Source organism: Rhinichthys klamathensis, unplaced genomic scaffold (genome assembly GCF_029890125.1).
Source record: "Rhinichthys klamathensis goyatoka isolate OS25496 unplaced genomic scaffold, OSU_Roscu_1.1 h1tg000082l_1, whole genome shotgun sequence".
Taxonomy (NCBI): domain Eukaryota; kingdom Metazoa; phylum Chordata; class Actinopteri; order Cypriniformes; family Leuciscidae; genus Rhinichthys; species Rhinichthys klamathensis.
In genome coordinates this window covers 1,682,881-1,710,546 of record NW_026606624.1, presented here as the reverse complement: position 1 = coordinate 1,710,546, position 27,666 = coordinate 1,682,881, and the positions used below count along the sequence as shown (strand labels likewise).

Sequence of the window (27,666 nt, the reverse complement as noted above, 5' to 3'; positions counted from 1 at the left end):
TATTATCATATTTCCATAAGAATGCTACATTTGATCACTAAATTAATGTCAGACATTTTTAAAGACCAAGGAGAAGTTGTTTTCATGGTGAAACCTCCAAACATTTGGTATCTCTGAAAAGTCCTGAATGTGCTCTTTACAGGACACCCAGGTTGTGTCATGTGACATGTATGATGTCAGAGAAATTCACTAAAATATAATGTCCACTACAGTGGACAAAAGTCTATTCTTGGGTCCCAGGAGGTTATACAGGCTACATTCTACATACTGTACTGTGACGCAATATAAATGCATATTTCATTCTAGGGTAATTGGTGCTGCCTGTGAAACAAACAGAAGAGAGAAAGTATCCCCATGTAGTGAAATGTCATGGATGAGGCTTATCATCAGTGCTAGAGATCCCATTTTTGTAGTGTTTCGTTGCTTTTGGCAAGTGTTTTGTAACGTATAAATGGAACCGTAATAAGAGCTACATTGTCAAACAAAATAATGTGAAAAACAGGATGATGTAAATCTGATTCTATAATGTCTAAAAATGATAAACAATATATAAATAAAAATGTCAAAGATGTGGTAACAATTCAGTAAAAGTTTAGTTGTGACATTGTATTTCATGTAATACACTGAATTGCTAGAACAACAAGGGGAAATAAGATATTTGAACCATGTAATTGAGTGGAAATATGGTTTGTTATCGATATGCATGTTTAATGTTTTTCCCCACAAAAACAATTTTTTCCTATATTTGTAATTAAAAAAAACCTACAGTTGTCATTTTACAGTAGCTGTTGAGACAACATTACTAACAATATGAGTTCATATTTGTGCTTCACTGATGTTTTGTAAGTGCCTTCTGGCTTTTCTCAAGCTACTTATGACATGTACAATTATATTAGATCAATAAATATTATCTGTGATAGTGCTTAGCAAACAGAAAAGTACTTTTTCAGTTGTCCCGTGTAGGTGATGCATATAAAAATGCTTTTTTGCTTAAAGAAAGTAAATTCCAAATGGGGGATTTTAAAATCACCCAGGCAGTTAGTGAAAATCATCTTTAGTAATACTTGTAAAAATAAAAAAAAATATTAATAATAATGATAAGCCACATCCAAAAAGCAGTAATGAACTTCTTGTTTGCAACCTTCCACTAACCCTTTCCCTCCCAAAACAATGCATGCAACTGGAATACATGCAAGGGATACTTTCATTGTCTTGGAATGACTGCTATGTACTGTATCTTATAATATATTAGCAACCCCTGATAAACTGATAGCCATAGTAAAACAAGACAAATTCTTCTTACAAAATATTAATAGCAGGTATTCTGTACATTTTTAGTATCTGAAAGTTATAAAGTAAAAGAAGAGGCAAAAACCTATCTGAGCTATGTTCTTCTTAGAAATTGAAAACTTGTGGGATCCTGTTAGCTTTCCCGTCCGTTTCAGTCCTTGCTGCTTTCATCCCGGCTCATCGAGGGGGGGAGGGAGGGAGGGATCAGTCCACGGGTCCATAAACATCAGGAGAAAGTCTGAGTCACCCATTGTCCATGTTACAGCAGGAGCTTGCCGTTACGATGAATCTTTAAGATTTTTCCGAGTCTCTGTTTGGCCGTTGCCATTCCTTTCTTTAGCCTCTTGGCTGTGGGCGAGACAAAGCGAAATGGTTAGCATATGCGACAACAACATCCTTTCGCATCAATACATTATTAACCCACAGCTGTGTCAATAAATGATTAATGGTGCAGAAATTGCGACTCTCAGATTGGCCAGTGCAACATAAACAAACCTTTAAACATGAATTAATAGTCATCATCACAAAAAGATCCTATTTATGTCTCGGCCAAAATCACCTTTGGCGTCCGTCGAGTTCCCACGTTCGACTTTTGCTGGCGGGACAGATGAGGTGTTCTGAGATGATGACGATGATGAAGGCCGCCTCTGACTGAGGAAGACTCCGGGGGCCATGGGTTGCGAGCCGCCGGCGCTTTTGCCCGTTCCAGTGCTGTACTCGTGGTCGGCCAGGTTGGTCTCGGAGTCTGGGGTGGGTTCTGGAGAGCTGCTGTCCTGAGAGAGTTTGTGAGGCTCCTCTACAGCCACGGGCTTCTTTTTGGTACTCTTTTTCTTCTTCTTAATCTTCTGCTCCTCCTGTAGCGAGAACTAGTTAGTAGGATCATTTGGCTAAATCAGTCTTACAGAAGTTTCTATGAAAATGGAAGCTATTAGAGAGGATTCGGAATTTCTTTAACTGTAACGACACTCGAACTGCATGAACTCCCACAAGTTTGGGAAAAACCCGATGATCATGTTCTCCAGCAGGATTTGAAAATGATTCAAAGAGCATATTGTGCTTCAAGACACAAAGGAGTTCACGTGGACAATGCCATCAATGTGCAACCTTAAATAGCGCAGGACCGAAATATTTCTTAATTTTACATAAAAATGCTTGGAAATGCAAATGAGACATCCACAAAAGTTGTATTAAATAGTTTTCCTCAGTATTTACTGGGGCTACAATTTTTTTTGGGGGGGGGGGAATCTAATTGCGGCTACACAATTTGGCAAATTTTATTTGAGTATAAAATATATTATTTTTTATTATTACTAATTAAAATAATTAAACAAAATTCAAAATAATACTATTGTAATTATTTTACTGTAATATATATATATATATATATATAAATAAAAATAGCATTTAAGAAAAATAAGAATCATTTTCTTTTACAGTACAACTGTATAATTTCAATACTAATACTGGCTTTCTTAATTTCTTCATTTTCAAATGTTAAACCAATTGAGGTTTTATTTTGGCAGAAAACCGCAGCTTCTCTTTTGTTGACAATAGCCGGTTTATAAGCGCTTCTCATTACAAGTTTGGGAAGATGGTTTGTGCATGTTATGTTTCCCAATGCACATTATAAGCGACCCAAACTCAGAGCAGATGCAGGGATGAGTTTGTGTGGAGCAGAATTTACTGAGACACCGAAAATACAGGATCGTGAGCCGCTCCCATGTAATAAAAATAAAAATAAAAAAACAACAACAACAAACAGTGTTTCACTCTGAAACACTCAGCGCATGTATTTATTAATTTATTTGCAGCCTCTGCGACTTGATTAATTAATCGTGCAGCCCTAGCATTTAATTACTTTAGAAGTAGAAAATAATAATTAATTTCAATTACAAGGCTTTTTGCCTATAATTTCTGCAAATGCAGACAATCACAAAGTTGCTTAATACTGGCCCATCCAATGTGACCGCTTGTCACAATTTCTTAATATCAGTTAATGTTTTTTAAATTGATATGTAAACATTTGGGCATTGCATTGAATGAACCGCTTCATTATGAGCTTAAAGCGTTAACCTGATGAGACAATTTAGCTGCCGCAGCTGCCAGTCCTGTCTCTATGGACGCCACACGTGCCCCCTCCCGAGCTGGTCTCTCCTGTCGTGGTACAGAGGGCCCAACTCGTGCTGCAACAGTATGAATATAATCCCATGTGATTACATTTACATTATAGTCAGACTCCCACCTGAAATTGTAGACTTAGCACTACCTGTTGGACTATATGGAGTGTCATCTGTATTTTTCCTTTTTTTCGATCTCGATTTGAAAATTGGGTTGTCCTCCTCAGATTCCAGAGACGGATAAACTGGGGAAAAAAACGGAAAAAAACAAGATTAAAGAAGGCAAAAGTTAGCCAATTCTACAGATTCCACCATTTTAGTTTCTTCTGGAACTTTTTGTTGTCTTGGAGCGCTATATGTATGGTCTAAAGTCATTAAAGAAAGCAATGTAAATATGTCGAAGCACATTACTTTTAAACACTGCTTATACATGAGAAACCACCCTATTTTTGCACTCCATAAACTACAGTGCTAAGTATTTTCTCATTGGACAGGATGTTAGCGTGACACAGATGCAGGGCAGCTGTTCCTTGCCCTGCCTCGTCCTGCATGCACCTAGCTTCTTTGAACTCAACCACTCAGGAACACGCAATTTCCAACAATTAAATTATCAAGAAAAAGAAAAAAATGTTTACAGAAAGGAGGAATGCTCTCTTAGTGTGAGTCCAAACGGGAATGTGCGTGCTAGTAATGACTAATTAGGGTATCAGATCAAAAAGCATTTAAAACAACAGTTTAAAACTCATGCTAATGGATTATTAACAGGCTTCTAATGGTCTTGCTGTTCTTGGAAGGGGTTCACAAAAGCTATAAAAGAGACCATTCAAAAAGGGGGATTGAAAAGTTCTAGCTGAGAGTAAACACGCCTGTCACTGTGCCGTGAATGAGAACCCTTAAGTCAAAATCAAACTCTAATCAGAACGTTGATAGAGCAGATTTACACTGTTTTGCTTTGCTCTAAGGACACCTGGGCAATTCCAAGTCATCACGAAACATCCTTGACAAATTGTCTCAGAGGAACTAATTGGTCTAGATAATAGTGCAAACAAGCTATCCAAGATGAAGGTACGAGAGGACTACAATCTGTTCTCCAAATGGGTTCTTAAAGGGATAGCTCACCCAAAAATGAAAACTACTTTACTCCCCCTCATTTTATTCAAACTAGGGCTGCACGATATATCTAAATTATCGAAATATTGGGGATGTACAAATCGCTAAATGCATATCGCAATGGCATGCGATAACTGAATGACTTTAATACTTCAAAAAGTTACGAAAAGCCCAGATAGGTCGACGCAGATAGCAGAAAATAGACTGGACACATGACTGTGACGTGCTTAATGTCAAAAAGAGTTATTAAGCACAATAAGCCACGGAAAATAACAATGCCGTACTCGTGTGCACACAAAGCCGCCTCTCGGACAGCGTGCAATCCCGAATTAAGTTATCTTCTGCAGCTTATATGGTCAAATACACATAAAATGATGTCAAAATGCCTGTTTTGGTGAGTATTCATGTAAACACACTGTCAGTTCTGTCTTAAGTGAACGTAAACAGTTGAGAAAGAAAACACATTTGTAACAGTAAACTGGATCTGTGCATTCGCTCTTAAAGTGACAGGAGACTAATAAAAATGCTGCTGTCTGTGCCATTAATGTTAATTAGGGGTGGAACGGATCGCAGTTGATCCGTTATCCGAACGGATCAGGCCCCACGGTTCAGCACGTATGTGATTTGCGGATTAACTGCTAAAATTTAACCATCATAGAGTGAAAGTTTATAATTTGGATGTGTTTTGTCTTGCCAGTTTACACATTCAAACAATTTTAAACGCAGAAGAAGAGGCGAAAATCGGGACTTGTGCGCTCTGTATGCACAGCCGCACGCACCCGAAGCGTGTCCAGAGAGAGAGAGAGAGAGAGGAGAGAGAGAGAGAGAGAGAGAGAGAGAGAGAGAGAGAGAGAGAGAGAGAGAGAGAGAGAGAGAGAGAGAGAGAGAGAGAGAGAGAGAGAGAGAGAGAGAGAGGCGCGTTTCAGATAGCGCTCAAACACTGAATTGATTCCTCTTTCATGTTTCCTTGCCCTTGAACGGACACATACACACAAAATGATGTCAAAATACCCGTCTCGGCAAGTATTCTCTCGTTTATGTCATAAGTGAACACTGAACAGTTGAGAAAGAAAAAAAGAAACCGGATGTTTGTCAGTTTTTTCGGTCCGTGCAACTGTTGTCTGTGTCATTAATATTAATAAAACAACAAAATACAGCTTTAACAAAGATGAAACTATATTTAATTTCTACAGTGAACAAATAGTGTTATTTTACATTCAGACTTAATTATTAATTTCTGTACCTGAATATTACTGTTAGACTTTGTAACTTTGTTATTTAGTATTCACCTCTGCTTGTAATTTGTGTATTTGTTCTTATTTTATTACTGACCTGTTCACTTGTTTTACATAATGTGTGAACTTTATCAGTTAGGCTAGTAGTTTTTGATGTAGTAGCAATCGAAGAACTTCAAGTGAGCTTTAAGTCATAAATGAAAAGCAAAGTTTTTTTCAACATCATGGAGCCCAGATTCAAACCTGTATGACTTAACTACTTCTGCATTTTGGGGCTCAAACAACATTAAACCCCTTCATAGTATGAACAATTTTTGACAAATTACATTTTTCTAAATATCTTCTGTGTTCTCCAGAAGATATTACTTATTTTTTGGGATGAACTATCACTTTAAGCACAGTAAAATAATCCGTTTGAAGAACTTACCATAATCAGAATCCCTAAAGCATGCGTCCATGTGGTCCTGGTCATCATCGAACATGTCCGAACTGTCCACGCTGCTGCTCTTTTGCGTCTTTTTGGGCAAGCGTTTGGCCGGTCGCTTGCTGTTCCCTCCTGCTCCGGCTGCGCCGCTCGGCTTCTTGCTGGCTGAGCTGCTGTGAGAGTTGTTCTTAGCTTGGCTATTGCTCCAGGATGGTTGCAGACAAGAGTCTGATGACTGCAGGTTAGCCATGGACAACATGCCCTGGATGGCCTCCTGTGTGCTGGGGGATGCAGGTGGCTGACTGTAAGTCCATCAATGAGAAATACACAACACACACGCACATTACTCCAAGTGTCAGTGGGAATGAGAAGCGATTCGAAATTTTAGGAAGTGAGTCGGGTGATGGGGAGCAATGAGAATGGAGATGGACACTTAAAGGTGAAGTGTGTAATTTTTGCACCACTAGTGTAGCAGAAAGATTTCCCAGATGAACAGTCCCAAGAAGACGCCACTGGTCAGGTTAATGATTTAATGATTTAATTTATACTAAAACTCTGAATATCATGAAAAGCTATTAGCAAATAAAGCAGTATTTCCAGGCCAAATTATTCACTCACATGACTTGAGGCAGTCACATGACTTTTTTGATGCACATTTATCAATTTACTATTAAGTCTGTTCATTGCAACTAATTCTCATGTTTACTTGCTGAATTTAAAAAAATGCATGCAAATATGTACAGTTTAGGTACATTATTACATTTTTATGTGCATCTTAGTGTTTCAATCCGGTATTTTTTTGCAGTATCCCCCCAAAAATGTTGTGTTATTAACTAAAAGATAATTTTTTTATTTATTGAAATAAGGATGGAAAAAAAATCAAATATAAATATTAGATAAATATTATGAAATTAGAAATGTTGTCTTGGCAAGTAACTGAAATAAAATAAGTTAAAGTTAAAGTAGTAAAATAACTAAAACTGAAACAAATTTAAATTAAAACTAAATAGAAAATTACCAAAGCATCAAAAATTACTGGAACCTAAACTAAAATTCCAATAAAAACTGAAAATATAAAAATAAAATGTACATAAATACTATAACAGTATAAATTAATAATAAAACAACACTGGCGATATCCCAAAATCTGCATAAAAATAGGATGGAAACCCAGTTTAAGGAAATACTAATAGTTTACTTATAGTCGACTGTGCATTTAAATTAAAAAATGTTTTATACAATATTCAAATATTTCACTTATTACAGTATAACATTTTAATCTTCAAAACATTACACATCACCTTTAACCCACCATAGAAATGGTTGATGTCAATCGTGGCCAAAGAGTTTTTCCACTGCAGCTGATGTATGGCAATGTCATGTGGACTTCTCAGGCATTTTTAATCAACTGAACATGTAAAGCTAATGGGTGGGCCTGGAAAACTAACCTGAAAATCCTTACTTAACTAAGATTCAATCCAAGGTGTGTTATCAAAAGGCAAACCAAATGACCTGCATTAACTATAACGTCTCTGCTTTCATTCACACTGAACCTTCATTCAACCAAAACTGAACCTGTGCTGTCTTATAATCACATCTGCTCATTCAATAAACCACCAATCTGCACATCTGCCTCTTGCTTTTCTAACTTAACCTGTCACTAAACATTCATTGCCCATAAAAAGTTAATTTCCTCATCATATAAATCTCTTTCATGTCACAAGAAGATTCTACCGTGTAAACTAAGACTATTGTGTCCACATCTGCTTCCAAGCTTGGGGTAACTAGCAGAAAAATACAGATTTAGCCCGTGCAGATTACCACCTATTAAGTGATTAACCAGTGAGGTGGAACAATGAGTCAAGAGCTTGTTTAATGTGGTCGCAACTGACTGGAGGCATTTCCTCCCCACAATCCTGCAGTCATGTCAGGTTTAAAAGCACAAAAAAATAATTTGAGAAATTAACATATTTTAGCCATGTTTTCCTTCTCATTTTGAGTTTGAGCTGATTTGCAGCTTTCAGCGCAGTGGAAATAGACCATCAAAAATGTGCCCAAAACAGCAAACAGTACAATGAAGAGGAATGGCCTAAAGCTTTTGCTGTATTTGACAAATTAATAGTGTAGAGGGATTAAACAAATAATGCCAGCACATGTAAACTGCTTAGAAAGAACCGTGCAAACTATTACTTTAGCCATTGTTCAACAGATGAAGAAACGCCTGCGCTCGATGTGTTTACAGTGTGAAGTTTAAGAACTAACAGTTGAGCTAGAAATATGAAGTGTTTTAATTCTTTAAGGGTCAGGAACATGCTTCATCATATAAACTGTATGTTCCCTATGGCCCTCAGCCAAACACAAAACATCCATAATACATACTCTGCCGCATTAGCGTGTGTAATGTACAAAACATACCACATGAATCATGAAAATGCATGAACTAGGGATATGCGCAAATGACCAGTCGATGGATTGTCTAAACAACTAGTTGCTTAAGGAAGCCTTGTATAATTACACTAGTTTAGGGTCATGTACACCACATACTACTAGTCACGATTTTTCCCACAAAACACATTCTTGGGTTCAAAAACAGATGGACGGAGCAAAACAGTATTGAACAGAAATGCGAGGTCTCGATCCATGCATTTTAAAACTGTTTTAACTCGGCCCAAATGTATATACGCATTTAAAACATTGAAAAATATAACGCAGATTGAAGATATTCAAATCAACCAAAATATGAAATAAATATCTAGGACTTTTATTTCACAAAACTATCAAAGTCTACACAAAAACAAAAGGCTATGGATTATATTATGAAATTTAATATTAAAGGTGATGCTGCCCTAGAGGGGATGTTTCTCGGAAACCGTTTACCATCCTGATAGTCTCCAATGCATACCATGTTAACATTATTTTGGAGAAGTTGCATCTCAAAATGATTATTTTTTAAATATCAAAGCGAAAACTAAAAAAAAAGTAAATAACCTATTCAGCCTTATTAATTGACTTGGCTAACTCATGCCTTTCAGACACCAGAATATGGATAACAATGTGCATACCTGTTGTTACTGTAGTCAATGCCGCCCACTTGTTTGCTGGCCTGTAGGAGATCCAGAATCCCAGCTGAACTGCCCCCTTTCTTCTTAGAGACCTTGGAGTTACGACCTTTGACCTCTGTCTTGGCCTCCGTGTCTATGTGGAGCGATTCTTCATCTGATGAATCTAGATTCTAAAATAACAATGCGGGGGGAAAAAAACTGACATGAAGTACATAATGTACATGTATTAAAATATACACAAGAAGCTGAACGATTTGCATGAGCAATATCCATTCTATATACAGGATTTTTCTTAGGTTTGTGAGTTTTTTATTGGTATATCCTGTAGCCTTTTGTAACCCCTCATAGTTCGCCTGCGGGCCTCTGTCATGATTAACTTTCTTGCTCTCATTTGATTCAGTCCACAGCTATTTCCTTCATCAGTTTTGAGGTGATATTTGGCTCCGTCTTGCAGCTCGCTCTCTTTGATTTGTGCCGTATGTTGGTTTAAGTCGGAACATTATGGGTGAATTATGGCAAGCCGAGAACATCAGCGCTGCAATGTTTTAAATGCATCCAGAAGGAATTAATCAGCTACTTCGTGAAATAAAGATTGGAGATTTGAATTTTGTCCTAATTTCTTCCTGTTTACTGTCAAAATCAGTCTTTTAATGTTTTTACCACTGTCTGATTAAAGAGAAATACTATGGATGTTCTGTTAAATAACACTGGACCAGCACTATAAATGGAGTTGATGCTTACCTTCGTGTCCGACGGTTGTAGCTTTGGCTTTTTCGATGGCAGAATGGGCTCTTTGATGTTTGATAAAACTGCAAATAACGTCAGATGTTCAAGATTATTCTCACATAGCATGAAATGAAAGATGTATTTTTTAATCAGTTAAAAGACCAGTGTGTCTAATATAGGCAGGCCCACATGGAATCAGTGCCCACGGATTTGAACATAATCTGAATGCCTGTCACTCACAAATTTCTACATATGCGCCACCCAGGGACCAAACAAACACTGCCAAATACAAGCAAAAGTCATTAAATTAAATGTATGTTGGCCAGTAACTTTATTAGGAAATGCAACTGCAACTTTACTATCAGAGGTTTATCTAGGATATTATGTGGTGACACGTGTGAAATATTCCTTGTGTCTGTATATGTGTAACACATTGACCTGAGCTGTTTGCTACTAATTCAATATTCATAATTCATAAAAAAGCTAAACAATTCCACTGTTATTTGGACACATTTTTATTAAAATAATGAAAAACAGTTTCATGGTCAACAAGGAATATCTAAAGTAAATATCTTAAGTACTTAAAGGAGCTGTATGTAAGATTGTGGCCAAAACCGGTACTGCAATCACTTTCAAATTACTGTAGAGCGGTGTATCCCCTCCCCCTCCCCCCTGACTCGAGGTTGCCAGATCGGCTGCATTTTTTTATCCGACACGTGTGTAGCTGCAGCTGTGGTAACTAGAGCAGAGCTGGCAACCCGGATGGCGCAACACTACTGACTTCGTGAATGGTCGATAGGTGGAAGGTGGAGCAACAGACCAAAACACAACATGACAACATCAACATCAGTTGAGGGCTGCAACTTCACTTTTTGAATGACAATATCCTGGCCGGACTACTGTTGTCAGTGATATAAGTATTTGAAATGAACATGATTTCTCAATGTCTAGTGACATATCAGGGCCATTTTATGATTAATTCAAATAAATTTCTTACATACAGCTCCTTTAATTCACTCATCATTGGCAGATATTGCAAAATCTTAATTTTGGACCCCACCCCCTGTGTGTTTGTTTATTATAGAGTTTGACTAATTTTATTATACTTTCAAAAACGAATAAGACTGTAGTTTAAATCATTTTGTCGCCCAAAATCAGTGTAATAAATGTAACAGAAGTCTACTGATTCCATCTGGGCCTGATTATAAAGTATATAATAATTTTTGCTTTCAAATTATGTTTTATTTAATCAGAAAATCACCCTGGCCCAGATCGCATATCATGAAGCCTTACAGGAAAAGTCTCTCTTGACTGCGTTCTTTTTCCTCCTGATTGGGAATTCGTCGATCTTAAGCTCCCCCTCATCAGAGACGTACTCATACTCGTCTCTCACAGGCTTGGGCTTTTCTTCCTTAATATTCTGTATTGAGCCAAAAACACTCGAATTGGTCTGGGTCTTGAGCATCTTTGATCTGAGGAAACCAGATGAAAAGAACATTAGTTGGATTGACAGAAGAGACAACAGACATAAAATTGCTAAAAAAAATTAGGGCTGTCAATCATATCAAAATATGTATTAACATGGGCCTATTTAATAATGCATGCCTCAAATGTTCACTTTAATACTGCACTTACCCCAGCAACTTCTTATTCGACAATGAAAAAGCAAATTTATTGTCTTTATGGCTGAGTAGACTTTTGTCAAATTTGTGCTCTTCTTCCATTTTCAATAACGAATCAGGTTTGCTGTTCTGCAAGATGAAAAGAAACACCAAACAATCATCAGTACTTTGAAACTCTACCCATCTCATTCACTTCTCGGGTCTTCGCTGTCAGCCGCGTCCACTGTGATCAGACGTCAAAGACTGAAGCCTTTGCGGCTGATGACCTTGAAGACTATCTAGCAGAGACTTCTCTCCATCTGCAAATGTTTGGCGAGCGGCAACGGAGCACTCGGATCAGGAGACTTGGAGCAACTACAAACATTCCTGGGCTGTTTGGCATTGAATTTTCCCCCTTGAACGAAAGCCCTGTAATGCCTTCCGTTCACCAGAATTAAGCTTTTCCTACAAAAGCCATCCCATGTTATCCAACAATAACGACACAACACGCTCATTTTGATAGTAGAAATGAAGGCATATGTAAATGCTTAGCTGGCATGTCTGGGATATGACATAGCATTATAGCATTAGGTAAACTCTGAGGCTGGGTAAAGGGTTCTGCTGCTTTGATGATCCCAGAACAGAGAGAGTGACTGAGCCGCAGAGTTATTTCTGCTGATTGCTTTGATCTAAAACGTGTAAATCACTTTCTGGATGATCCCAATGCCCTACTTGCTACTTTTCAACTTGTCGGGGTTTGATATTATTTGCGTGGATTTTCAAAGCCTCTCTCTAGCACTGATCTATGTTGCTATGGAGGAAATCATTACGTTTGCATTACACAAGGTTATTCATTACAATTGTGTCCTTACATTGTTGTAAACCTAACAAACGTACCTTATATTTCCATTTGGCCTCCGTCTTGTTCTTATTATGCTCTCGAATCATCTCAAACTTTGCAACGTCATTCGGTTTACTCGTCTCTTTCTCCATAATACTCATCCCAGTTTTTAACAGCTGTGTAATGTGAGAGACAATAAATACATTTTTTTTTAAATGGATAAAATTGCACACTGACAGTTCTAGAGCAGGGTGATATATTTACAGCAATTTTATTCAAAATGATTTTGCACATGCAGTATCATATTTCGTTTATGTTCAGTTCATTTTAATGAATAGATTCAAAATGCATTCAGAAATGTTCCTGGAAGTCTCTTTGTGGCATTTTCCATTTATTAAAAATGCTTTAGTAAAAAATATACACTAACGTTCAAATGTTTGAGGTAAGTAAGATTCAATTTAGTAAAGAAATTAATACATTTAAGCAAGGATACATTAAATGCTGCTCTTTTAATCAAATGAAAAAAAGATCACCGTTTCCATTAAAATATTAAACTGTTTTCAACATCGATAATATAAGAAATGTTTACGGAGCACCCAATCAGCATATTACAATGATTTCTGAAGGAACGAACATATGACACTAAAGACTGATGCTGAAAATCAGCTTTGCCATGTTAGTTTAAAATATATAACAAGGAAAAATAAATTATATATAAATTATTATTAAAAGTATTGGATAAATTAAAATAAATGTATTAAATAAAAAATACATTAAAAAAGTATTTCGAACAAATAAATGCAGCCTTCTTTCAAATTTTTTACCGATCCCAAACTTTTAAATGGTAGTGTATGTAGTCAAATATGGCTGTTTATGTGCATATAAATGGAAATTATCATTTTTGCAACTATTTTTTTTCGCCTATATTTTTTTATCAAGATTTCTTTTTGCATTTTACTTCTTGTATTAAACATTTTGATGGATGTTCGGTGGAAATTATAATCCACCCTTTTAAGTCATTTCATACGCATAAACAATATATATTGAATATTATACGGATGAAAAAACATTACTTTTTTGGGCTGGTCCATCTTGTTCAGGATGTCCTTTGCATGGGATTCAAGAGCTGCCAGACTCGAGGGCTTTTTCTCAGGTAAAATACCTTCTTTTGCTTTTTTCCCTTTCTTTTTGCCACCTTCTTTTATTTTGGGTTCCTTCGGTGGTTTGGGTGCCTTGGGCATTTTGGGTGGTTTGGGTGGCTTTGTGGCTTTCTTCCTAGCTGGCTTATCTCGTGGTGGGGAGGAGATGTGTGCGGGGGACGTGGGCTCTTCTGGTTCTGATGGAGCAGACGGGGGTTCCTCAGCTGGGGGCTTTGAGTTGCTGGGTTCGCTCTTTATGGCTTTTGTTGCATTCTGAGACACAGTGAAGAAGTTGTCAACCATTACTGATTCTTGCAATAGCTGATTGAACATCTACAAAAACATTCTACATAATAAAAATCAAGATCATATCTGAATAAATGAGAGTAAAGACATCCAACAAAAGTCTCCAACGACTTCGCAGTGTCTCACCTCAGAAATCCGAATCTCTTTGGCAAGGTCTTTAATGAGCTGTGCTGGCTTCATGTTTTCTGGAAGCTCGTCCTCATGCTCTAAAAGAGCCTTTGGAAAAAGACACAAGATGAGAGTCAGTCAACTAACCTATAATTTAAATCAGTGAAACTAGAGAATATCGAAAATATCATATATTTACCTGTTTTTTAGTCCACGATCTGAACGCTCCATTGACAATTTTGGCACCATGTACCAAGTAAGGAGGTGGCTGCTTGTTCGCCTTATGCAAACCTGCAAAATGTTTAGGAAATTTTGCATCAGAGTCCATTATTCCCATGTGGATCCAAACACTCAACTAGTGGCCTATTAGTAACATAAGATCCTCTCTAGAAAGGGCTGTTTTCTAAATAGGCAAATTGATGAAAGGTCTAACTTTCCTTAAATCATTAACAGCAATGCCTAAGACCGTGGTCGGCCTGTCAGAAATGCTCAGAGCATGAAACTCACCGAAAGAGGGGCGGGGGGGGGCATTGGCAGATAAAAATGGACTACATTTTCAACCTGACCCATTACTGTTCAATAACAAAGGCCATTCATATATCAAACTGATTACTTCAATCCAGAGGGGCCTAAAAACAGTCATGTGCAGTCATGGGCGGTTTTTTGGAGCGCCGGCTTCAACATTGATTACATTGGACTGGATACACAGCCACTACAGGAAATATATTCCACACTGCATTTAAATGAATAACATGAACATAAAGTGAAAGCTGAAACAGTGAAACGAGAAGGGAAGCAATAGAGCTGGCGGTGGCCCAGTCGGCCTGCTGGGCCTGGAGCCAAGGTCTTTTTTTCCTCTACCTGAAGTCACACACGAGAGTTGAACCCTTGAAAAGATGACCTTGAAAGCCGATTCCCCCATCTGAACATCAGATAGCTTGGAGACCAACTGTGGTCCTTTTTGCAATGTGCGCGCTACAGCAATCTGGCAAAATTAAGTAACGTGACGGGGGGAAAATGGTGGAAATATAAACATGCAGTCCAAGGCCAGATGAGGGGAGTTTAAACACCAGGTTGTAATGGAGCAAGTGATTCTGCCTTTTGAAGCTAATCATCTGTGAACTCCGCGATGCACCGATGTAATGACTGCAATAATACGCCGGGCATCCAGACCCTCCTCATCTGCTCAGCAGGCCCCTTCCAGGATCACGCACGAAGCGAGCGAGAAGGAAGTCATTTGAGTCCACCTTATGACATTAGATCTTTTTATTTCCAGTCCCAAAGTTCACTATTACGGATAAATCTCCATCTAGCAGGATGGAGAGGCAATTTTCGAAAGCAAAACCTTTGAAGCCATTTCAGGGGAGTCACACAGGGGGATTTTGCTGCGAATGATTTAAGTTTGCAAACGTAAATGGTTGCAGTGAAACTGACATTTTGCTCTTGTGAGTTTTGTGAAACTACAATACCTACAAACAGGCCACATAAAAACACACTTTTTTAACAGATTATATTCATTTATATTATTCGCTCACCTTTAAACCGCTCCAGGTAGTATTTCCCCACATACCAACATGCTGTTTCGAAGTTTGGAAAAGGAGTGAGGCTGGCAACTTTGAGTCTTTTTTCCACCTCATATGCTCTGAGTGGAGAAGCAAAGGGAGGATTACTGAAAAGTGTGCCTTGAGAGGAAATCGTGGTCTCACAGATGTGAGAAATGCACTTCAGAAGGCAAAAGCATATGCTCTTGACTTCCCCTCTTCCTTTTCATTGCTACAGAGGCTTGTAAGTGCCAAGAATAGAACAGCGAAGGTTTAACGCTTGCATGCTTCGATTGCATCACCATCCTCCAGTTGTCACTGCATGGCAAACATCATGTAATAACATTTAAAATGGCAACAGCCAAAGACATTAGGCCTTTATAATCCCACATAATAGTCCTACAGTATGCACCAGACCCTCTGTACCTATTGTATTATATATATATATATATATATTATTTTTTTGTAAATAGCATGCTTCCGTACACTTCTGTTCCAAAACCTAATGAGATGTTGCTAATCGAACAATGCATCAGAATACAGGGAATACACAAACATTTTTAATTATATGCAACTATATTTTATGGATACATTTGAGCACTGACTGAATTTTTTGGAGAAAAAAATTCAAACTTTGTGCACCATCTTGGATGGATTTTTTATCAATGAGATCATCACACTGCATTATGGGAACCTATAAAAATGCACATACAAAGCTTGTCTTAAAGGAAAAAGAAGCAATCACTGACCTCATTTGCATCTCTACGCTCAGACTGTGGATAAAATGCCCGGAGAAGGCTAAGCAGTCCACAGGAGTCAGTATTGCATTAATCCATCCTGCCATTAAATAAAAACAAAGGAATGTTAGAGCTTAGAGCTTCATTTTTTATTTAATTCTGGCACCCTAATGTCTCACCTGATGGAATGAAAAGAGTTTGCCCTTGTTTAAGTGTGCACTTGTAACACTTGTCCACTTGGTCAGCAAAAAACATCTCGCTGTTGTTGGATGAGGAACTCCAGCGCTCATACAGAGAAAGGTTGGCAGAGGTGGGCTTGATCAAAAAGAAGATTTTCTCTCCCTATACAATACACAGGTCAAATATACAGTTCAACATCCACTATACAACAATATATGACCACAGAATGTGGTGACTGGCCAATCAAAAGTATTCTAGAGAATCATGTAACAAAAATGAATATCATGTACTTATGTATTAAATTGACCAGTTCATTGTTGATTGCTATATAAATGTGTTACTCAACAAATTACTAAGTTTATTTTACTTCACACCATATCAAATCTAAAAATAAAATATATCAAAAAATTTATATATTGTAAAATTATTTTAAAATACAACACTTTTTCTGTATAAAAAATATGGTAAGCTTTAAGAATAAAATACTTTTCTTGTCATAGAAATAAGTAGCATTGAGATATAAATAAATATGAAGGAGTCACCTTAAGTACATGATACCACACAGAGGCACCTCCACACTCAATGTGGAAGTCTGTGTAGCTGTCTTTCACACAGATGAGACAGTATTTGGACACTTGGGGCTTCCCCAACAATGCATCATCAGGCCAGTAGTTGTCAACCCAGGACAACTTCCGAACTATCTGCGGACTCTCAACAATAGTGGCCATTCTACAGAAATAAAGGGAAGAATAGTAAATATTCTCCAAATGACACACTTAAAAAAAAAAAACACCCATGACATATTATTATACTAACATTTTTATTTAATTGAGAAAATCTTGAAAGCTATATGCCATGTTTACATTTAACTTGCTAATATTTATGCTAATAAATAAAAGGACTATGCTTTAGTGTATTAGGTTTTGCTGTATTAAATTATTTAGTAAAACTGTGAAATTACACTTCTATTTTGAAGTTTTGCTATATCCCTCTGCAACTTTTTACAGGACTGCTTACCTCGTGTCTGAAAACTCCAGGTTGATCACATTTAATACTTTCTTTCTGTTTGTGCTGTAGTAAAAATCAACAAACTCTTTTAACTTCATCTTGCTGTCTGTCTGTTTGGTAACATCAACAACATCCACAAGAACATCAGGCCCTTTGAATGAAAAAAGTAGACAACAATTAGAACAACATACATTCCTGAGAGGGAAAATGGAGGAACACTTTGTTTTGTTATACTTTCACTATCAGCAAATTGCATTTAATAGATTCTAAATCAACAACATATATTACCTAAACTCACTTACCAACATAGTTTTCCACGTCACTGACGTAGAATGTGGGTGCAGGCATGGCCATCCCCAGCCCATCTTTCTTCTGGATGAGAATTGGCTCATTGAAACCATTCTCCTCAAGGTAGTCCAATGTCAACTGACTTCCAGACAGCTTGACCACCACATCTTCTGAACTGCGGTGGAAAATACACAGTAAGCATAGTCACCAACACAATCTCTCCAAGACATCATCCTGGAATCTTTTTCACATGTCTGGTGGAAAAGTTCAGAGCATGAGCAAAGCTGATCATGGAGCGCCATCTTCTGGACACTGGATAAACTGAAAGACTTGGGCATTCTCAGGAGCACTGGCCCTTTAAATTCTTCACACTGAACTGGGATGATCTTCATAAATACATGTGTACTATACCTGGGGAATGTCCTGCTGCGCAGCTCTTTTATGAACACCTGACTGCCGTTTTGAACCGGTCTGACGTCTCCGCTTTGCCCCGTGTCATGCTTATTCCAGCTCTTTTTCTTTTTCACTGTTAAAATTATAAACAGATGAAACAAACCAAATCAAATTCACACATAGTGAGCATAATTCCCTTTACTCTTTCTTGATGCTACCAGTTTCTTAATACAGAAACAAAAAATTGCTAACTGCAGAAGCAAAAGAATAAATGTATAAGAAGATTTTAACATCAACATGATGGTTTGGAACCAAAACTAGTATGTAGTTCTCTGTCATTTTAAATTACATTATTTTCATGAATATCATATGCTATTTAGTTGGCAATCTTGGTAATGGGACAAGACTACTTTGGTTGTAAAGAAATGATCACGTATCTAAAACTTGTTTTCATTCATTATAGGGTTGGACTGATACAAAATTGATGTAGAAACGATTTTAACTCAGAAAATGTTAGTAAACTTCACAATTTATTGTAAAGAAATGGCAAGTAACACATTGAATGAAAAAGAGATAGTAATCTCAATGTCTGTACAAAAATACTGATACTGAAAATTATGAAATCGAATTAAATATGAAAATTGTAATGTATTTAATTTTCATATTTAATTATTTAAACACAAAATAAAGTAAAGCAATTCAGTAAATGTATATAGAAATATTATATATTTGATATATAGAAAGTTCTAAAGAATAGCATTTATTTAAAAAATAATCTTTTGTAACATTATAAATGTCTTTACTGCCACTTTTGATCAATTTATTACATCCTTACTAATCAAAGTATTTTTTTTTATTTTACTGACCCCAACTTTTAAAGGATAGTTTATATATACACAATGCATTACTGTACATGTCAAATATGATTTAAAATTAAAATACTACTTATGATATAATATATGACAAGACAATTTAGTACAACCCTAATTCGACACTTAATTCATTCACAGTATGAAGAAAAGATACTCACAGGTGGATTTGCCATGGGTTTTTTCACAGTTAGGACAGTGATAGATGTCAATATCTGGTGCTTCATCTTCATCCACTCCCACGCAGCTGTAAAAAACAAATAATGTGCATCTATTAGTTTCTATAGATCCATTGCAATATTATTAAAATAGCACAGCAGCAATCAGCATTGAATTACAGCAAATTAAACCCGGTTAATCACGGTTCTGTAAAACTAATTTGCAATACACAGTGCCTATATACGTATTCAAATTCTAATAGAATTATTCTCCAATGACTACCATTCAAAACAAGCCGTGAATTCTGATGAAATATTCGGAATTGGAATGTTAACAGATGACATTTTTCCAAATATTATTGACTTGGTGTGGACAAGTCTCTGTCAGCTTTGCACATCTGGCCACTTTCCTGCCCATGGCTGCCCCTTATTGAAGCCCTAGTGGTTAGACAGCTTTGTTTCACAGTCTCGGGCCACACGTCGTGAGGTTTTGGTGGCCCTTGGCAGTCCAATGCCTCAGGGAACCGGCCCGGTCCATAATCCAGTCCTGCATGGTGGAAATGGTGCATTTTTGATGATGCACAATGTTCAGAGTAAGCCAAATATGGCATGTAGTCTGATGGCCAACAAGCTCAACCTCCGTCCAGCTGGCTTCAGAGTCGACCACATGCCTTCTGGAAAACTACAGCCAAGATGTCAGGTGACATTTTTAATAGTGGCTTTCTCTTTATCACTGTCCCATAAAGCTGTTGAAGCGTTGCTGTATCACAGTCTCTTCAATTTGTATCTCCTTTAGAGTTGTCAGTGGTCACTTGTAGGCACACAAGTGATCTCCAGTCATTTAACTATGTAAGTGTCTTCTAAACCCAATTGACTGCACTAGCGTGTCATATTAAAGGGGATAAATATAAAATCAAAAATAATTGTTTTTACATATCTGTTTTGACAAAAAATAAATCAGAAAACAACAAACTAAATCCACTGTGATTCAGTGCTGTAAATGAACCATAAATGGAAAAACTTCCAAGAACCTGAATCCTCTTTATAGTTCAATTCAATTCACATTTATTTGTATAGCGCTTTTCCCAATACATATGGTTTCAAAGCAGCTTTACAGAAAATGCATGTCTGCATTACATTATAGGCACTGTATGCATTTTTTTCACCCCATCTGCAGTGCAAATGTGTTCTTCCTATACTAATATAAACCCGATGAACACATTCCAGCCATTAGGAGGAGCTGCTCACGGGTCATGAGGAAATGTTGAATTGGGAGTGTCCAGTATGGGCTCTCCTCCACCATGGTATAACTACTACGTGCAGCCTTATGAATATCACACATGCTTTCCACTCAGATGGTGGGTGATGTCAGCACCCTTGAATCAATGCAAAAGTGAAAGGAGCCAAGTCTCACTGAGACTCAGGACAACAAAGAGAGCATGTGGGTGTGACGGGTCAAACCGCCCACTCGTGCATCAGGATTAGCAGTGAAATACACCCTTCCATGTTCTTCGACTTTCCTCGGCTATCTGCACACTGCCATAAAGGGGCCAATCCCATGTCGATTTAAAGGAGCAGTTTACACAAAAAATAATATTGTAGTTATTAATTCACCATCATGTCATTCCAAAACCCATCTGACATTTTTACTATCAAAGAACACAAAAGGAGAATATTTGACGAATTTGCATGCAACAATTTAAAGAGACCACAGTGGTAAAGATACAAAAAGCACCAAAAACACTGTAGCCTAAATAGTTCGTACAATATGTGCTACATTACTAGGAAAAGAAGGTGAAGTGTGATTTTTTTTTATCTTTTTGTGTTCCATAGAAAAAACAATCTTTTAATGTGCATATGCAACATGTTTTTGATGGAACTCAATGTTGATACAAAAATATATTAATTAATTGTGCCACACAAAGAGATTAAATACAGTTAAAACAGTAATATTGTGAAAAATAACGCTTTTCAATTTTAATATATTTTAAAATATGATTTATTCCTGTGATTTGCTATTTGTACTTAATAAAAAACAACAATAAAAAAGATAGCATTTGAAGAATGTTCATGCAACAATTTATAGAGACAACAGTGGTCAACATCCACAAAAAAAAAAAAAACTACAAAATAAAACATATGTCCTATATTACTTGGAAAAGAGTGTGAAATGTCCTTGTGTGTTCCACAGAAAGAAAGAAAAAGCATTTCAGTTGGAACCACACAGGTGAGTAAACACTTTTTGTGTGAACTGTTCCTTTAAGACAGAATACACACAGCCTGTCTCTCTGTGAAATTACACTCAATACAACATGTCTTGTTGTGCTGGCACAATAGACCCTTAATCGTCAAACAACGGCCTGCAAAAGATCTGCAGCAGCGCGCATGATGGTAATGTTTATTTATGGGGCCATTTTGTATGTTAAGTGATGACGTTCCTGAAAAGAAAGTCTCAAAATCACTTTCCAGAAATAGTCACGTCTAGGAAAGCCTCTTCTTAAAAGCAACAACAACACCTTAAGTTCCTTAATGCAGTCATGTTCTATGTTGTGTCTGAATAACAAGAAAGTAACATGATCAACAGCGTAATGATAACTAGTCTGCTTAAGTCACACACAAGCTCAAAGTCAAGAAAATGTCCTTGGGGGGGGAATTAACTGGATTTTCACTCTGAGACAATGTAATTACACACTGTCATGACAGATTAAATCAATAAATACAACAACAACAAAAGCATGAAGGAATATACAACATTATGGCAGCTCTAAAGGATTCTTCCTGTAAAGTCACCTTAGAGAGGTGCAATAAGAGAGTATTATTATAACATATTTAATAAACTTGTGCAATATGCTAACGCTGCTCTGTCACAGACTAGATATTATCATTAATGGGACAAATCTCTTTTAGGATCTGATGCGCCACTTGTAGCTGGCATCCTGCCCTGTAAAAGAAGGGAATGATGTCATTCATTACCACCTGAAGAGTGGAGAGCACACGCCCACACCACAAAGAGCGGCATGTGGTCAGGAGGTGCGTTGCAGACAGCAGTGTTAAAAAAATGTCTTCATTTCTGTTCGCAGGCCAGTATGCTTGCAGAAATCCCTATATCAACATGTTTACCCTTGATGGAAATGTATGCTGATCATAGAGGCACCTTTTGGAACGGATTCAACATTTATAAAACATATATAAATAGTAGAACTGTTAATGTAGAATGATTAATTCAGGAAACAAAAGGGAGTTATAATAATAGTGTGGAAGTGGAACTTATTAATATCTTTGGTGGTGATGCTCGTGATCGGTTTACAAAAGCTGTTTCTAAAATCAAAATAATTACTTAAAAATAGCCTTGTGGTTAAAAAATTCCAGCGGCCGGATTTTGGTTTAGATCCCATGGCTGCTACGGGGTGTAAGTGAGGTAAAAAGCGAGGTTACAGAGTTCACATGCACTTGAACAGGCAGTGTAACTTAGTGTTCCCACACTTTTTGACCTAGACATTTCTATGAATTTAATTTTCTATTAGTTTCCAGTCCTTTAAAAAAATCATTTGGAATTAAAAAAAGGACTAAAAAGAATGATTCATTTTATAATAAATTACCATTATGCCTTGTGAGCAAGTTTACTCTACATACGCTCTTTACACACGCAGTATTTAGCCAATTAAATATAGTGCATAGAAAACTAGAAAAATGTGTATTCATATATTAATTCCCATGACTTTTACAGGCCTGGAAAACACAAGTTCCAGGTTTTCTATGATCTTGGGAACCCTGATACTTTTTACTTACAGAGTTATTCCTACAAATGGCCAGCTGGAAGTCACTTTAGCTAATACTTTTGATAAAAATCTGTTAAAAACAATTCTGCTTAACAGGAGAATTCCGTGGAACGGATTTAAATACAGTCAAACGGGGCTGTGTGTTGGCACTTATCAGTAGCTGAAAGCATCATCAAATTAACCAAAATATTTAATAAACAAACATGAAAAGGGCGGGGGATGTGTGTAACCAAATGACAAGCGTTCCAGTTCTACAAAAATCTGCTGAGCTTTCTGTGAAGTTCTGCGGGTGCAGATTCTCCAGTACAAACATCAGAATGCATTTTGCAAGACAAAATATATCAATGCTAATTTTAGGAATGATGCAATTTAAACTTGTCATGGTTAATTGCAGCAGTCAAAGTTGTAATATTGATTTTTATATATTCATATATTTATCTTTTTGTTTCTGAGCTCTATTTATAAGCGTGAGTGACCAGTTTAAATGTAAGATGCATGGAATTGCATGGTTCATTTTTATAAATATCACTATCCCATTGCTGAACTACAGTTAACATTAGTTTTAGTTAACATGAATTAAAGGGATAGTTTTTAAAATTAAAATTCTGTCCAAATAGTTTCTGGTCCCCTATTGACTTCCATAGTATGAAAAAACAAATACTATGGAAGTCAACGGGGGACCAGAAACTGTTTGGTTACCAACATTCTTCAAAATGTCATCTTTTGTGTTCAGCAGATGAAAAATTCATTCAGGTTTGGAACAACTTGAGGGTGAGTAAATGATGACAGAACTTTTATTTTTGTGTGAACTATCCCTTTAAGAATGAACAAGACTTCTACAGCATTTATTAATCTAAATTAATGTTAATTTCAGCATTTACTAATACATTATTAAAATCAAAAGTTGTGTTTGGTAACATTAGTTAATGCACTGTGAACTAACACGAACAATGAACGACTATTTTTATTAACTAACATTGACAAAGATGAATAAATACTGCAACAAATGTTTTGTCCATTAGATATTACATTAACTAATGAAACCTTATTGTATAGTGTTACCGATAAACTATTATAAACCACCTTAAGTAAGCTAAATAACTGCAATACATTTTTTAATTCTAAAGTTGTGTAATGATCAGTGTTTTAGAACTAGCAAGCATAAAAAAGCAGAACTACCTAACTACTGATATTGTATGATCAGAATAATCAGATTCTGCACACAAATTTTGTATTGGTGAATGCTTGGTAAAAAAACAACAACTATCAGTTAGCAACTGCTACAATATTGTAATGTCACTCAAAGACTGAAACTATTTTTCAGACAAGTTAACACTGCCATAAACAGCTTAATACAGAATTATCAGTGTTAACATCAGTGTTGTACACACTTTAAAGCCATAACTGGTTTCTCCCTTCATCTGATCTCACAGAATCAGTCGCCCTACCTTCTCGATATAGAGGTCACAGACGTTTAAAATCTCATTCACTCCAACAGAAACAAACACATTAGTGGCAATTCAAACAATTCCTCATAGCCTACATTTGAATATGCAGTTGACCGCATATTCAGCCTGAAAACGAGACACGATTACAACGCGTTGCGTGTTAAACGGTCACTCTGTTTAGATCGTTAAACGATAACAGTCGTCATGTAGCTAATTATCATATTCTTGACTGCATGAATTGAACGTTAGAACTGTAACAATCACTGGGCTCATTAAAGGGTTAAAATTAAACGCGCGTAAATGTATCAGTCAGTGAACTGGAACGCTTGTTCTTTGTTTACATTTACAAAATAGAATTTTAAACCTTTGTTCACGCAAGTTTCACTCACGCTAACAATACAAAATAATTAGCGGGGGAAAATTTAAGATGAAATCGAATAACAACAGACTAGCCTACAGATAGACTCCCGTTATTGCATCGAGTTAAACTCATTTGCTAGGACTAGGCTACATATGCTGCTGTCAGTGATGCTACTTCGCGGAACCTATACGGCGAATAAATCTGAACTTACTGGTTTTGATCATGATGAATACAGTCTATGATAATGGCTAGATGTCATACATGTTAAAATGTGCAGAGCAGCTCTAAATCTGCAATGTCTGGCTCATAAGTAGCCTATTATTCTTCCAGCAGACACCAGAAAGGACAAGGACAGTTTTCACACTATTCAAAGCCAGTTAAAGCACGGATATAGGAGCAAATCTGGACGAATACGGCGCATAAAGGACCGTAAAAAAAGGTGTAAAAGAAAAGCCATTCGTGTTCGTAGACACCCACGGCTCACTACTACGACAACGTCCAGTCTGAGACGCAACCAAAGCGTGCGATGCACGCAGATCGAGCTCACATCGTAGAAAATACATCGAAATGGCTTTACGATTAAGCAAATCTTTTTGTACAGTTCACAAAAATGTGTCAACCGAGCCAGCTAAATATAACTCCGCCTTCTTCTTCAAGCGGCCCTCGCTCTTTAGAGCAATACAAAATGTGCGCACGGGAGCAAAACGCTTCCATCCAAATCCACACTTAAATAGTTGAACGAAATGTTGCGGTTACCTGCCATGAAACCAGTCTTTGCAGGCGTCGCATTCGATCATAAACTGGGTTACGTCGTAAGGTAATCTGCAGATGCAATACACGGGTACAGTCGCCATGTTAGATCAATTCACAACAACAGCCGGAGAGATGGATGGGGGCAGCAGGAACCTCCCGTAACACAAACTACAGCGATATGAAGAGCCGCGGAGCTGCTCCTACGTCCATTCGAACGTTCCCCCGATCCGACGTTACAATGTTACGATGTTAAAATGTTTCCCGCGCTGCATTGACGTGTGCATGCCCCCTGGTGACTATACGAGCGCGGAGACTTTCATAAAGCCCAACAAAATGCATCCTTTCATTGTAATATTGTTACGTCAGTCTGCAAGACGGGAAAAATCGCCTCGGTCATGCTGGTCCAGATGAATGGAGCTCATTAAACGCTGCGGCTGCTTCTCCGGGTTTCCCGGGACGATAGAAAGACGAAAATCCACCTTCAGGGACCTCCAGCCAACCGTCGAACCAGCTGCAGCAGAGTCTGTGACACGTTAATAAGGTCTCATGCAGTTATGGCAGAGACGAGGGAGAATTAAAAGAACAGAGTTAGTTCAAATTTTGACACCGTTCTTATTTTGAAGATAAACGGCATAGTCCAAACTAAAACGAGTAAAATGACTATAAGTTGTGAAAGGTAATGCATTAATTCGTTTTTTAATTGAAGAATACGAGATTATATATATATATATATATATATATATATACTTTTTTTATATATATATATATATATATAAGTTAGTGAGACAAGTAAATTATGATCATAATTTACTTTAAATAGTTTACTTTTATGTAGATATAAAATGTTTTTGTAAATGTGTGTGTACATATATAGGCCTATATATATATATATATATATATATATACACACACACACACACATTGTATATTTACATACCGTACTTAACACACATAATATACAGTATGTATATAGGCCTATTTTCTCATATATAAATAAATTCACACACGTGTTTATATATATATATATATATATATATATAAACACACATTTACATAGGCTACACATACATTTTATATGTACATACTTAATACACAATATACAGTATGTATATAGGCCTATTTTCTCATATATACACGTGTGTGTGTGTGTGTGTGTATATATATATACACACACACACACACACACACACACACATGCATTTTGCTTCTAAAAAAAATGCATGAAGTTTTATAATTGCAACTAATATTGAGGAATTGTGCCAATTACATATACAAGGTAAGCTTTTTTATTTTTTATATAAATATAGCCAAACATTACAAAGACATAGCAGAGATCTATCCTGGAATCATCAGTGTGCAACAAGCAAATCATTTGGAATATATTAAATTTCTGCTTTATACTGGCATGTTTAAAAAAAAAAAAAAAGAATTAAAAGAACATAAAAATGTCCACCAGGCCATATGGCCAACAAAGGGATCCAAAGAGACTCATGGCAAATTTATCAAATGTCATACTCATAATATTTAAACATTTTGCTCAGGTACACTCAGAGCATGGTCACAATGATGCAAGATTCATCTAAATACACCAAAGTGTTGGTAAAATACATAATTAAAATAAAAAATCTATTTGGCAGACTGGCAATATGACTGACCACCAAAACTGGTGTCATTCTACTTTGCATTCCCCAATAAATCTAAAACAAAACAAATAGACCAGTGACTATAATTGTATAAGCAAAATATTCGTTTTATTTCTGACCAATAAGTCCTGTCCCAAACGTCTTTGGGGAAATTTCTGGGAAGATCTGATGAATGGGTCTAGGATAAATTTTAAAACCTATAAATAAATGGTAAAGCCAAATTGAGTCAGCTGTGTTCACACAGTTCAGTTGCAACCTGAAATGTAAGCGCACATTTGACCTATTGGTGGTGCTAGATGGTCTGAGACACAGATTAGCCACCATTGTTCAGACTTTCCGCCAATCAGTGCTCTAAATGTCACATCTTTTTATGGTTCTCAGGGCTGCCATAAAGTCAAAGCCACAAAAAGAGGAAGATGAAACTAACAGTTAAAATAAGTGTTTGGCTCCTAGAATGCAAAAATAGGTCAATCATTTATAAACCAATATTTACGTTCTACAAAACGTTCTCAGTTTATAGAACATTGCTGTTTTCATGCAGCAAAAAGT

The 27,666-nt window shown here is 36.8% G+C and overlaps 1 protein-coding gene across 2 annotated transcripts; it reads right to left on the bottom strand.

Moving 5' to 3' along the window:
* Nucleotides 1-251: 251 nt before the first annotated feature.
* On the bottom strand, nucleotides 252-26,008 carry phf2 (PHD finger protein 2). Of its 2 annotated transcripts, none has more exons than XM_056251400.1 (22): nucleotides 25,478-26,008; nucleotides 19,137-19,222; nucleotides 18,125-18,239; nucleotides 17,728-17,888; nucleotides 17,435-17,576; nucleotides 16,960-17,146; nucleotides 16,417-16,579; nucleotides 16,250-16,337; nucleotides 15,495-15,601; nucleotides 14,159-14,250; nucleotides 13,978-14,067; nucleotides 13,480-13,818; nucleotides 12,463-12,582; nucleotides 11,600-11,715; nucleotides 11,258-11,436; nucleotides 9,980-10,047; nucleotides 9,239-9,408; nucleotides 6,180-6,478; nucleotides 3,557-3,652; nucleotides 3,364-3,473; nucleotides 1,850-2,144; nucleotides 252-1,638 (listed from the first exon to the last, which is right to left on the bottom strand). In XM_056251400.1, exons 1-22 carry the CDS (start codon nucleotides 25,573-25,575, stop codon nucleotides 1,550-1,552), a joined length of 3,210 nt encoding a protein of 1,069 aa, XP_056107375.1. In that variant the 5' UTR covers nucleotides 25,576-26,008; the 3' UTR covers nucleotides 252-1,549. The 2 variants fall into 2 exon arrangements, with proteins under 2 accessions (XP_056107375.1, XP_056107376.1); XM_056251401.1 differs by having other exon boundaries at nucleotides 6,180-6,457.
* Nucleotides 26,009-27,666: the final 1,658 nt, after the last annotated feature.

Excerpts from the sequence above, each read along its gene's own strand:
- phf2 (XM_056251400.1), bottom strand. The coding sequence starts at position 25,575 with ATGGCGACTGTACCCGTGTATTGCATCTGCAGATTACCTTACGACGTA. Across the intron at positions 17,147-17,434 it reads CTGGAGTTTTCAGACACGAG|AATGGCCACTATTGTTGAGA; the intron begins GTAAGCAGTCCT and ends TTATTTCTGTAG. Across the intron at positions 16,580-16,959 it reads TGTGGTATCATGTACTTAAG|GGAGAGAAAATCTTCTTTTT; the intron begins GTGACTCCTTCA and ends TGTATTGTATAG.